The sequence below is a fragment of the Tamandua tetradactyla genome, chromosome 8, assembly GCF_023851605.1.
Source record: "Tamandua tetradactyla isolate mTamTet1 chromosome 8, mTamTet1.pri, whole genome shotgun sequence".
Lineage (NCBI taxonomy): Eukaryota > Metazoa > Chordata > Mammalia > Pilosa > Myrmecophagidae > Tamandua > Tamandua tetradactyla.
The window spans coordinates 12186936-12199401 of NC_135334.1; the positions used below are offsets into that span (position 1 = coordinate 12186936).

Here is a 12466-nt window from a genome sequence, read left to right on the forward strand (position 1 = left end):
AGAGAATGGAGACAGGAAGGCTCTGGATCTCCCAGAACAGTCTACATGCCTCCTCTGAGAAAGGAGCACTATGGCAGCCCTGGAAACCCCTCGGGGATAAAATGTTGGCTAAGCACATGGCATTATTATCTTTTCGACAGCTTCCTCTTGGAGCTCATCAGATGCCCAAACCAGGGGATGTTATTCTATCTAGACCCAGATCGAGCAGCTTCCCTCCAGGCTCCTAAGAGAGAAGATGCACATTTGGTACCCTTGTAGTGTCTTTTTTTTTTTTTTTTCAGCAGCCATAGTCCCACACCCTGCTTGGATTGCCCAAGAACCAGGGGCTGAGACCTGGTTACTTAGCCTAGAACTCTTTGCCTTGTACCACCAGAAACATGGCAGTGGTCCCCAAGTCTCTGGGAAATGCTTGAGGCTGGAAAAGCATTGGTGATTTCCCAATCTCAGTGAAGTCATTCCACATGGATTAGGCAGTGGTGTCGCCTTGAAGATTTTATTTTCTACTAGTACCCACGAAAATAGGCCTAAAAGCTGAGAAGTTCCATAGACATTCCCCAGGAATGCTTATAGCACATGGATCAGGAATGGGGAGCATATGAAAAGCAACAAGTTGGCTTTCATAGGCACTCCCAGACACTGTCTCATTCCTGCTCCTTGCATACTGTTCCCTTGAGGCACAGAGAAGCAAAGGGTCTCTCTGAAAGTGGCAGAGCAAAGGAGGGTAGCAGGTTTAGAGTGGCCAAGAGCTTGGGGTTCTTTAATGCCAGTCACCAGACCAGCTGCCACGACCACGCTCTCTGTAGCCATGTTTTCCTCCTGGGCCACAGGGGTCATGGGGTGAGTTTTACCCCAAGTTCCAATTTCAGAAGGAAAAAAAAAATGACAATGATTCAAAATGAAGAACTTACTAAGAAAACAGGAACAGCCCTGCAATCACTTTGGGAGGAGCATGGGGGCACAAAGGAGCTGACGATGATTATGAATGTGTCATTAAGGGCTGATGGTTTAGGAAGCGTTGTGCCAGTTTTAGGAGCCACTGTTCTTCATTGTTGATAAGGAAAAGGGCTTAAGCGGCTCAGGGAGATTTCATTTCCACTAAAGGAAGAAATTCCTGGAATAAACAGTGATGGGACAAAGAAACGAAGAGGCAAAAGAAAGAAATGATAGAACATTTCCTTTTAGGGCATTTAAAATGGGTAGAATGTTTATCTTACTAGAATGGCTGTGAAACGGGGAATGAACCTTACCAAAGTCCTTCAAGTTAAAGATTTTAACCCTAAACCAGGATTTACAGGGAGCTGGGGTGGTGGGTGGTGCTGAGCCCCAGCCGTCTGCTATCCACCCCCTGGCCACTAGGGGTCTCTGCTGATCTACCGGCTCAGACCACTCGTGCCAAAGCTTCCCAAAGCCTTCCAGGAGGGCGGGTTTGGCAGCAGGCGTCCTCCGGCAGCGGCGGAGGAGGGGGCGGGAGCAGGGAGGGTCCCGAGAGCCTCACTTCCGCTTATCCCGACCTACTCAGGGCATGGCCACCGCCCATCCCCTGACTCCCTTAACACTTCCTGTTTGCCTTGCACGCTGGGCACGCTGTGGAATGGTCATCTTTCTTGTAATGCCGTGTCTTCTTTCCCTATCATGGCTGCAAGCGTTTTTGAGGAAAGACGGTGCCTGTTTTGAATATCCCCCAAACAGCCCAGCCACGGTGTTTGCTGCGTGGTACATGCTCCATGAACGTGCAGACTGGCTGTGCTGAGGGCCTTGGCCGGGGGTGGGGGTGCACGTGTGCGTGTGTATGTGTGTGTACATGCGTGTGTCTGTGTGTGACTGCGCTTCAAGAGGGTTTGGAGGTTTCCTGTGTCCCCAGACATCCTGTGTCCGGCAGCTTCCCCCTCCATTCTGGCAGAACCAGGGTCCCGTTCTAGGCCAGGAAAAGCTGGATTCCCAAACTTGGGGAAGCCAAGCACATGTAAACAAGCCACTTAATCCTGTCCCTGTTCCATTCCTGTTGGGGACTTTAGTCTCAAGGGAAAGGCAGTTCTGGCCCATGGGGACAAGTAGCAGCTGCTGCTCTTAAGGAACATTCCTTCTGGGAAGGAGGGACCTGCTCAGGTTTCACTAGCCCTGGAAAGGCCACCCCCCCTCCCCCAGGTCTCTTGCTGGGGACTAGCAACCTGCTTTAAGGGCTTTAACTTCTATGTCAGAAGCCAGGCTGCCTGACTCCCTGAGCTCAGCTTTAGACCACCTCACCCTACCTCCACCCTGCCTTAAAACTCACTGGTCAAATGCATGACCACTGGGCAAAATCTCCTGCCCCCCCACCCACCCCCTGCTGTCCCCTGGCAGTTTTGAAATTGCAAAACTCCTTGTGACCTTGTGAGTTAATAGACAAGGACTGCCCCCCACTTCCAAGTTAGGGACGTATTGATTAGCCCCCTCCTATTCTGTTAGGGAGACGCACACCTAAAGAGTTGTGTCTGATCCAAGTGGTGTCTGATCCGCTAAGGTCCAGGATCTCAGAATGGTGTTACATTGTATCTGTCTACTCCCTACTTTCAATCTATTAGCAAATCCAAATTCTTGCTTTATAGCAATGGGTTTCTTTCTCTCCAGTCCCTAAATCTATACCCCATCCCTGTTCTGAGGCAGGCCCCCTGGTTCTCCTTCCTATGTGTCCCCAAAAAACATGTCAAGATATGGTAAAAAAGAACATAGGCTCTGGAGTAACCCTTCCAGATGCTGCCACTTACTGGCTGTATGATCTTGAGCCAGTATCTTAACTTCTCTGAGTTCTCTTTCCTTGAGTGTAAAACAGAAAATAACATGCATCTGACAGCCTTGTAGACAAGAGTAAATAAAATCATATGTATATGAAGCACCCAGTACGGTTTTTGCTCAATAAATGTTGACCTTGTCCCCTTTCTCTGCAGAATCTTCTTTGAGCAATACAAGATATGGCTACTCAATTAACTGGCCTCCAACTTGTCTCCAATCCTTACCCCACTGCCTACACTTTCCACTAGCTTTAAAATGTTCAGCAGTGGGCTGCCATTACCAGCCTCAACATGTACTCTCCCCTTATCCCAATGAGGCTGCAAGATAATCCATCGTTATATTTGGAGGACAAGCGCTGTGTCATATACATTTTAAATCCTTGAGATTTGGCAGTGCTTAGCACATGTTTGAATGGATGCATGCATGCATGAATGGATGGATGGTCTATCCTCTACCATGTCTGCTCTCCAGTGGTTGGGACATTTCGGAGGATCCTGGAGTTCTGGCTTGGTTCCATGCCCTCTCCCAGATTTCTCTCTATACCAGGAACACCATTAGAGCACTCTACAGCTGTGGAGCTGCTACCTAGGTTGCGAATCCAACCTGTCTGAAATGCCCCCTCAGCCAGGAAGTCCTCCCAAGGCCAGAGAATCTGCAACTTCTACAGTCGCAACGGGCAAATCCTCCTGCTAGCCTACACAAGTCCATGAGGGCATGCACGCTGGTCTGGGGTCTGGGTATGCCCTGGGATGCTGAGTTTGATGAGGGCACCTTAGAGCTATGCCAGGGCTTGCCTAATCCAAAGCCCCTTCCCAGGTTTCTCTCCCCATCTCTTTAACTGTTCTTAAAGTGCCTGCTTGACCTTGAGTATTCTATGGCTCCCACTGTTTGTCTTGATCTTGAGGGGTGGCTTACAGCCCCCTCCCACTGGGATTGGGAACCTCGCTGGACATTTCACCTGTATTCTTACATATGGGTCCTACCCCGGCGCATACAATCAGTGCCCCCAAAGGCTTGGTGGCTGGTGTGAGAACGATGGCTCAGCCATGTTTGCCGTGGAATCCAGCTGAGGCTTATTAATCTCCGTGGACAAAGAGGGATGAGCTTCACATTCAATCAATACCTGAGAAAGGAGGGAGTTGGGTTCTCTCAAGTGGAATGATTTAGTGTTTTGCCCTCTAGAAAAAGATGGGTGAATCCAGAGTTGGGGTCTAGAAGGAGCCTTTAAGAAGCCTGGGTCTTCAGGAGTCAGGAAGACTGGGTGCCATTGGGGCAGGCAGTATAGAATGCCCTCCTTGGGAGGCGGAAAGAAGCAGCAGAGGCCTACGTTCTTGGAAACGGTTTTAAACTGTTTGGATAGAAGGAGTCTTGCCATTCCCCACCTCCATTCTACCCCCAGAGAAACTCACACCTATAGAAAAGGAAGCCCACACAGGGAACACATCCGACCCCCACGGAGCCTGATTGAGCACAGGCTGTGGCACCCAGGAGGGACACCAATTCGAAAATCAAAACTATTTCCCCTTTGCAACCCAAGGCTGGGTGATTAGCACACAGGGAAAACCACGAGCCAGCAGTTTGCAACAAAACTGGCAGGCAGCTGGAATGTGGATGGGGAGGGTTGTGTTGCAGGGGGAAAACACCCCTCCCTGAGCCAGGCTGGCGCTCAGGGCGGCTATTTCAGGCTGCGAGGGATTAAGGGCGAACCACGACGAATACGCACACGCACGCATGCACACACGCACACACACCCCAGACACTCCTTTTTTCTCTCCTCCCCCACGCTGGCCCCTGTTCCCTGATCCCCATGCCTGCCTTCTGCACCAAAAGTTCTCTGGTCCTTACTCCCTGAGCGGAGTGCCCTTCCTGGGTCTTTCCCTCCTAGGGGAGCCTACCTGAGCCCCCACCCCCACCTCTGCAAGAAAGGGACGGTGGCCTGGTCTAGGAAAGGGTTGGGGACAGCGCCCAGCCCACCCCCCACCCCCGCCTTTGCCTCCTCCATATACCCCACACTTTCCATGGACCCACACCCATTCACCCTCTCATCTTCTTCATCATCTCATCTTCCCATCTCTTTTCCTCTCTTATTTTTTGCCCGTCTTCCTTCAGCTGCACCCCCCCCCTTTCCCTAGGCCTGCATCTCTTCTTGTCTTTTTCTCTTTGTTTCTCTTTTCCTCTAATTCTTCAGCCTGTTTCTATCTCCCTTTTGAACTTTGATCCTTTGCATTTTTCTTTTTTCCCCATTATGTTTCATCCTTTTTCTCCTTTCCTCCTTTCACTTCTTCTTGCCATTCTTTTTTTTTTTAAGGAGTTTTATTAACACCATACAATCTATCCAATGTGTACAATCAACGGTGCTCATGATAAACACAGAGTTTTGCTTTCATCACCACAATCGATTTTAAAACACTTCATTGCTCCAGAAAGAAAAACCCCATACCTTTTATACCCACTATTACTGACACTTAACATTCGTGTGATATCTTTGTTACAAATTGGTGGAAGACTATTATAATATTACTGTTAACTACAGTCCATAGTTTGCATTAGATGTATTTTTTTCCCAATATATCACCTGCTATGGTTAGGTTCATGTGTCAACTTGATCAGGTGATGGTGCCCAGTTGTCTGGTCAAGCAAGCACCCTAACCATTTACTGCAAGGATATTTTGTGGCTGGTTAATAAACCAGAAAGCTGGTTTATTAAGTCATCAGCACGTTGACTGCATCCTGGCTGATTACATCTGCAGTCAGCCAAGAGGAGTATCTCCTGCAATTAGCGACATTTAATCTAATCAGCTGAAGGCTTTAAAAGGAAAATCAAAAGAATCTCTGTCTCCACTTCAGCCAGCTAGCCAGCTCTCCTGGGGGACTTACTGAAGACCTTCATCAGAGTGGCAGCTGGTGGCCTGCCCTACAGAATTTGGGCTTCTGCATCCCCACAGTTGCAAGAGACACTTTATAAAGTTCCATATTTTCAGATATCTCCTGTTGGTTCTGTTTCTCTAGAGAGGCCTGATTAATACACCACCCTAATATAAACACCTTGTAATGGTGACATACATTTGTTCTAGTTCATGAAGAAGAACAACCTTATTATATTTCCACAATTAACCTCCTTCTCATCTACAATAGAGTTCACTGAGTTATACAGTCCCATGCTTCATCCTCTCGCTTTCCATCTAGTGACATACACAACCCTAAACTTCCCCTTTCAACCACAAACCCACACACGATTCAATAATGCTAATGACATTCACAATAATGTGCTACCATCATCTCTATCCATTTCCAAACATTTACAATCAACCGTATTAAAAATTCTGCACAAATTACACATCAGCTCCCCATTCACTACCATCGTCCTATCTTCTGGAAACCAAGAGTCCAGATTTTGGCTCCATGAGTTTACTCAGTATATTTAGTGCATATCAGTGAGACTATGCAATATTTGTCCCTTTGTGTCTGGCTGATTTCACGCAACATAATGTCCTCCAGGTTCATTCATATCATCCCATCCATCCCTCTTGACATTCTTAATCTCTTTCTCTCTTTCCATCTTTCTCATTATGCTACATCTTTTGACAAACACCTACTGAGCACTTATCATGTGCGAGACTTTGGAAGCTGCATTTAGGGGTGGGTTACAATAATATATAAAATGCCATCTCCACTAAAAAAAGATTGTTATTATCTAGGAGAGGAAAATGAGACTTATACAGATCACCATAATATAAAGTCATGTGATATTTACCATATGAAAGGTTCACAGTGCTCCAGCCGGTAGGCGAGAGGAAGAAAAGTCTCATTTGGATGGGGCCACCAGGGGAGGCCTCCGGGAGAACAGCATTGTTCCTGCCCTTGGAGAAGAGGCAGAGAATGGGGGTGTGGTGGGGTCACCCAAACAGACAGGAATGGAGGGATTGAGGTGGCACCACCAGCAGTCACAGCTGCCTAGGAAGGTCAGTGAGGCCAGAACTTAAAGGTGAAAGGATACAAGAACTCTGAGGAGCAAGCAGAGTTTTAAGCAGGAGAATGGCCTGAACAGAGCTTTAGGAAGATAAACCCAGCAGCAGAGGCTCAAGAAGGGTGTGTATGAGGGTGCATGTGCAGATGGATGCGTATGGCATGCGTGTGTATGCATGTGCATAGTGTGTAGGTGTACATGTATCTGTATATATTTGTGTATCTATGTGTGTGCATATATGCTTGCATATTTACATGCATGTGTGTATTTGTTTGTGTATGTGCATGTGTATTTGTGTGTGTGTGTATGTGTGTGTGTGTATGTGTATGTAAGAGGGCCAAGGGATATGCAGAGAACACCGGAGAGCAAAGGGCCGGCTAAGAAGCTATTGCACTAATCTGTGTGCAAAACCTTAATTACCCGCAGAAGCCCAAACTAAAGAGGTGGTGACAGAGAAAAGAAAAGGACGAGTTTGAGAAACACAAGTAGAAAGATCTCAGTAAATGCCTTTTTCTCTCTTTCTTGGGGTCTGTTTTCGCCCGATTGTCTGTGTTCTCCGTTCCCTGGGATCAGAGACCTTTCGGCAGTGGCCACTCTGGGGCCAGCTTCACCGTCAGGCACAGATGCTTGTGACAATAGGAATCAAAGTTCTTTCCCTTCTCCTGTAAGCTCACAGACGCTGAAAGCCGGGATCCCCCAGGAGGACTGATTTCGCAGGCGGCACCGCTAAGACTTTGACTGTCTGGAGCGCTTGTTCTCCTTCTCTGCAAAGCCTGCACCTCCACTGACCCCGCTTCCTGCTGTCCAACTTCTCAGCCTCGAGCTCTGGCAACCCTGAGGGGCCACTGTGGCTGCTGAGTCCTCTGCCCCTCCTCTCCTCCCCCCACCAGCCTGGTGCACCCCCCAGCTCCGGAGCGCGAGGTAGAGTGCAGGGCCCAGGAGGGGAAATCCGGTGCCTCTCCGAGGACCTGATTATTTCCAAAGACTTGTGCTAATTTTCTGATATGATCCTCACATCTCTGTGAGGCACTAAATCCTCATTACTTTTCCTGACCGATGCATTCTAATTAGATCAACACTTAAAAAAAATTCACAATAGCCACAGGATGGCTTTCCATCTCATTAACTCCTCACTTATTATTTTCATGAAAATTACTGATAAAAATGTGCATCTCCATTTGGTGGGGCCTCACAGCCTCCTCGGCTCCTATCTTGCATCTCTCCCGTCACCGGGGCTGCTCGCCGTCGCCATGGTAACCCACAATAATAGAAACTAATAAATTACAAACGAGATGCTCGTTGAGCAATTATTGTCCTCTTTTATGCAAGTTTCTTGCTAATTTTGATCATAAGGGAAAGTACAATAAGACTCTGAAGGAATGAGTCTATTTCAAGAGAATATTAGCAAGCAGAAGCCTGGGCGGCTGTTTTTAGAGCTGTAATAAGGTGATTTGGTGATTTCAAGCCACAGGAAGATGAAATAAACTTCTTGTCCCTTGTCCCATGCGATGCTCCTCACCCTTGCCCATCATCAAGTCCCCAAAAGATCCCACGGTGGTGGATTTGAGGGGTTATTAAGAACATCTTCACGCTTCCTGTCAAAGATGTGTAAGGCACGGCCGGCCTGCTAAAGGTCACGCAGGACCGTCCCTGACTCTCGAACCTGGAGGCATAAATTATGAGTGTTGGCCCTTAAAAGGCTTAGAGATGAAAAAACAGGAAAGCCTTACTTAGGCACTCTTACCAGAATCTCTCACCATTAAGTCCTACAAAATCCACCCTTATCCCCAAGCCTGATTGTCTCATGAGAAAAGGGGAACGAAAGAGACTACTGTAAACCTACTGGGGAGGACGGACCCTCTGTGTGTCTGTCCAGGGTGTGAAGGAAAGGCTGGAACTCAGTGGGAGGGGAATAGAGTGGCGAGCTTCCCTAGTTTGTAGGCTTGGGGGAAATATTCTGCCATGGAGAGAAGAGTCCATTCTAGTCTTGAGCCTTTAGCTGTCATGTCCTCATTTTCCAGTTCCCAAGATGAAGGTGGCAGGTTAATCTGAAAGGGGGCGGGGGGTGGGTTTGAGGTAACAGTCCCCTTGAGACAGATGTGCCAGAATGGGAGAGCATGTGGAGAGTAACCGGGGAGAGGTGGTCCCATGAGATGCTGCTCCATCTATTTGGCGGGCAGGAGCCAGGGAACCATTGCTTTCTTTAAATCTCCTTCCAAGGGACACAGAGAGCTCAGCCAGCCCTAGCCATCTTGAGAAGCCTGAAGGGTCAGAATGCCTGGTCCATTCCCAATTCTTACCTTCAGGAACACTTTCCACCTCCTAAATTCTTGTGCTCATTACTGGGGATATCTTGGACCAGGAAGCCATTGTTAGGAGTTTCAAATAATACTTTGGACAACATCCCTCTCAGATCTGGTCAACTTCTAGGGAATGCTTAGACTCTGGCATGGTTGGACTCGGGCAAAAAAGAGATGGTGTTGCTTGGATGAATGGAGGAGTTGACCAGACCATAGTTAAAGGATTCAGCGAGTTGAATCCCTTTTCCTGGGCCACAAGGGACCTTTAGACATCCTTACACACCTGACTTAGGAGATAGGGCCCAGCCCTGTGTGTTACCTGTGAGTGAAGGTTTATGGAGGGCTGGTTGGGGGAGTAGGGCCCCCCGAGGTCATTCCTGAGCAGGTTATCACTATGCATCTTGGTTTTGAGGCAGGTGATGTAACGATTACAAAAGTCCTTGCAGAGTTCGTTGACTTTCTCCAACTCCAGCAGGTGGATTCTCAGGACCTGGATTGCCTTCACCATCTGGAGAGAGGGTGAGAGAGATGAGTCCAGGTGCTCGTACCACACACCCTTCACTGCTTTGATCCCCGACCCCAACCATGCCAGGTGAGAGGAGCTCAGCCAGTCCCTTGGCTCCATGTACCATCCCCTCTTCTGCCCTAGGACATGTGTTCTCAAAACTCTTCAGATTCTAACCATTGCTATTGATTTGATCACTTGCTAGCTTTGAGTCCTCTATTGTCATTGCTGTTTTGGGGATTCTGAGACCAGCGCTGGTCTTAGAGATAAAAGATCAGGTCCCAAGCCTGAAGCCTGCCTATTATTATCTGTGCAACCTTGGGCAAGTTGCTTCTGTTTTCTGCACCTTTGTGTCTGACAAATGGGGATAATTATATCTTCCCTAATGAGTTTGCAGGTGCGTTGTGAGGATTGTATGAAGAAATATACATGACAGCATGTTGTAAAATGTGAAGTACTGAGCTAGCGTGAGGAAGTTTGAGGTCAGACTTACTGTAGATGTCCCAGGAGGTCAGGGACTGTCTATTCTTAAACACATATTCTGAGTGCATCATGTGACACGAGTTACCTCGTGGGCACTCTACCAATACTTGCTGACTGACTGAGTAATCCAGCAGGACTTAGCTGGGAACTGGGGTACTTAACTGTCTGCCGTGGTCTTTTCTGTGCCCTTTGGGTTGTTGTACATGTGCCTGTTGCCTCATCAAAGGGACACTCCTATCCTTTTCATGGCATGAAGCTTTTCTCTTTATTGCTATTATTAAAATGATAAAATATGGGAGGCATGGAAAATAGAGAGTGAAAAGAATCTGTTCTTGATCCCACCACCCTAAAAGAACTTTTTTTCCCCCACATGCATATAGTTCAACATAGTTTCAGTCACTTTGTACATATAATTTTTTCCTGGCTTTTCTCATAATTATCAAATGCAGTTTTCTAAGTGGCAGAATTGTCTCCTAGGTTCTCCCTTCTATATTGTGAGCTTCTAGAAGGTAGAAAGGATGGCTAATTTGCTCATTATATAAGCCTCAGCCTCGACCAATGGGTTTGACACATAAATATTTGTTGAATGGCTGAAAGTTATTGAGTAAATATTTTTAATTGTTTCACACTACATACCTAACCAGCTCCCTACTGGTGGCATTTATATTACCTCTGATATTTTTAGTTTTCAAAAAAATGTTACAGTGAATATTTTTTCAAGTATAGTTTTTATTTATGTTTTGGCATTGTTTCCGTAGGGTGAATTCCTAAAAGTGACAGGGGAAAAAAAGCTGAGGACATTCTTCTGGTTCATGATAAATATAGCCAAACTGCTTTTCAAAAGTGGATTGTACAACCTGAAACTGTTGAGTTGTGTTCCAGTAGCCTTGATTCTTGAAGATGATTGTATAATGATATAGCTTTTACAATGTGATCATGCAACTTTGAAAATCTTATGTCTGATAATCCTTTTATCCAGGATATGGACAGATGAGTGAAAAATAAAGACAAAATAAATAAATAATGGTGTGGGATAAAAGGTAAAAATTGGGTAGATGAGCGGGAGTGTAAGGTGTATGGTATGTATGAATTTTTTCTTTATTCTTTTAATTTTTTTTCTGGAGTGATGCAAATTTTCTAAAAATGATCATGGTGATGCATACACAAATATGTGATGATATTGTTAACCATTGATTGTATAGCATATATGGAATGTGTGTTTGTGTAGATTAATCAATAAAAATATATTTTTTAAAGTGGGTTGTACTAATGGTTCTAGAGCAATCAATCAGACATCCATAGATAAACCTAACACCTTATATAAAAATTAACTCAAAATGGATCAAAGATCAAAATGTAAAGTGTAGAGCTAAAAAATTTTAGAAAAAAAGTAAAAGAAAATCTTCAGAACCTAGGGCTAGACAAGTCTTAAACTTGATAACAAACGTGATCCATAAAAGGAAAACTTGATGACTTGGATTTGATGAAAATGAAAAACATTTGCAGGCAGTGCACTGGTGGCTCAGTGGCAGAATTCTTGCCTGCTGTGCTGAAGACCTGGGTTCAATTCCCAGAGCCTGCCCATGCCAAAAAAAAAAAACAAAACACCAAAAAACATTTGCTTGGCAAAAGGCCCTGTGAAGAAGATGAAAAGGCAAACTACAGGCAAGGAGAAAATATTTGCAAAACAAATTTTGACAAAAGACTTGTGTCTAGAATATATAAAGAACTCTCAAACTCAACAATAAAATGAACAATGAAATTAGAACATGGACAAAAGACATGGTCAGACATTGCACTGAACAGGATACACTGATAGCCAATAAGCACATGTTGAAAAGATGTTCAGCATCCACAAGCCATTAAAGAAATGCAAATTGAAGCCACAGTGAGATATCACCACACACCTATCATACTCTCTGAAATAAAAAAAATAGTGATGAGATCAAATGCAGGCGAGGAACCAAAAACCAGATCACTCATGTATCACTGGTGGAAATGCAAAATGATACAGTCACTCTGGAAAGTAGCATGACAGTTTCTTACAAAACTAAACATGCACTTATTATATAATCCACCAATTGTACTCCCAGGCATTTGGCTCAGGGAAATACAATCTTATGTTCCCACAAAAACCTATACATGAATGCTCAAAATACCTTTGTTCATAACACCCCCAAACTGGAAATACCTAGATGTTCTTCAACAGGTGAATGTTTAAACAAACTAAGACCATTTTATACCAAGGAATACTAAGCAGCAATGAAAAGGAACAAACTGTTGATACTTACAATGGCTTGGACGGATTGTAAAAAAATAATGATACGAGAAAAAAGTCAATCTGAAAAGGCTACATACTGTACGATTCCACTGATATAACATTCTTGAAATGACAAAATTACAGAGATGGACAACAGATTTCCAGGGATTCAGGGGAGAGGG

The 12466-nt window shown here is 45.5% G+C and overlaps 1 protein-coding gene across 14 annotated transcripts in view; it reads right to left on the reverse strand.

The window, feature by feature from the left end:
• Positions 1–12466, reverse strand: part of PKNOX2 (PBX/knotted 1 homeobox 2) — a 269249-nt gene that overhangs the window by 25728 nt on the left and 231055 nt on the right. For all 14 annotated transcript variants that reach the window (XM_077112537.1, XM_077112544.1, XM_077112530.1 and 11 more), the window contains one exon: positions 9356–9544. In XM_077112537.1, the coding sequence (XP_076968652.1) occupies positions 9356–9544 (189 nt within the window). The remainder of the gene's footprint in view (positions 1–9355; positions 9545–12466) is intronic.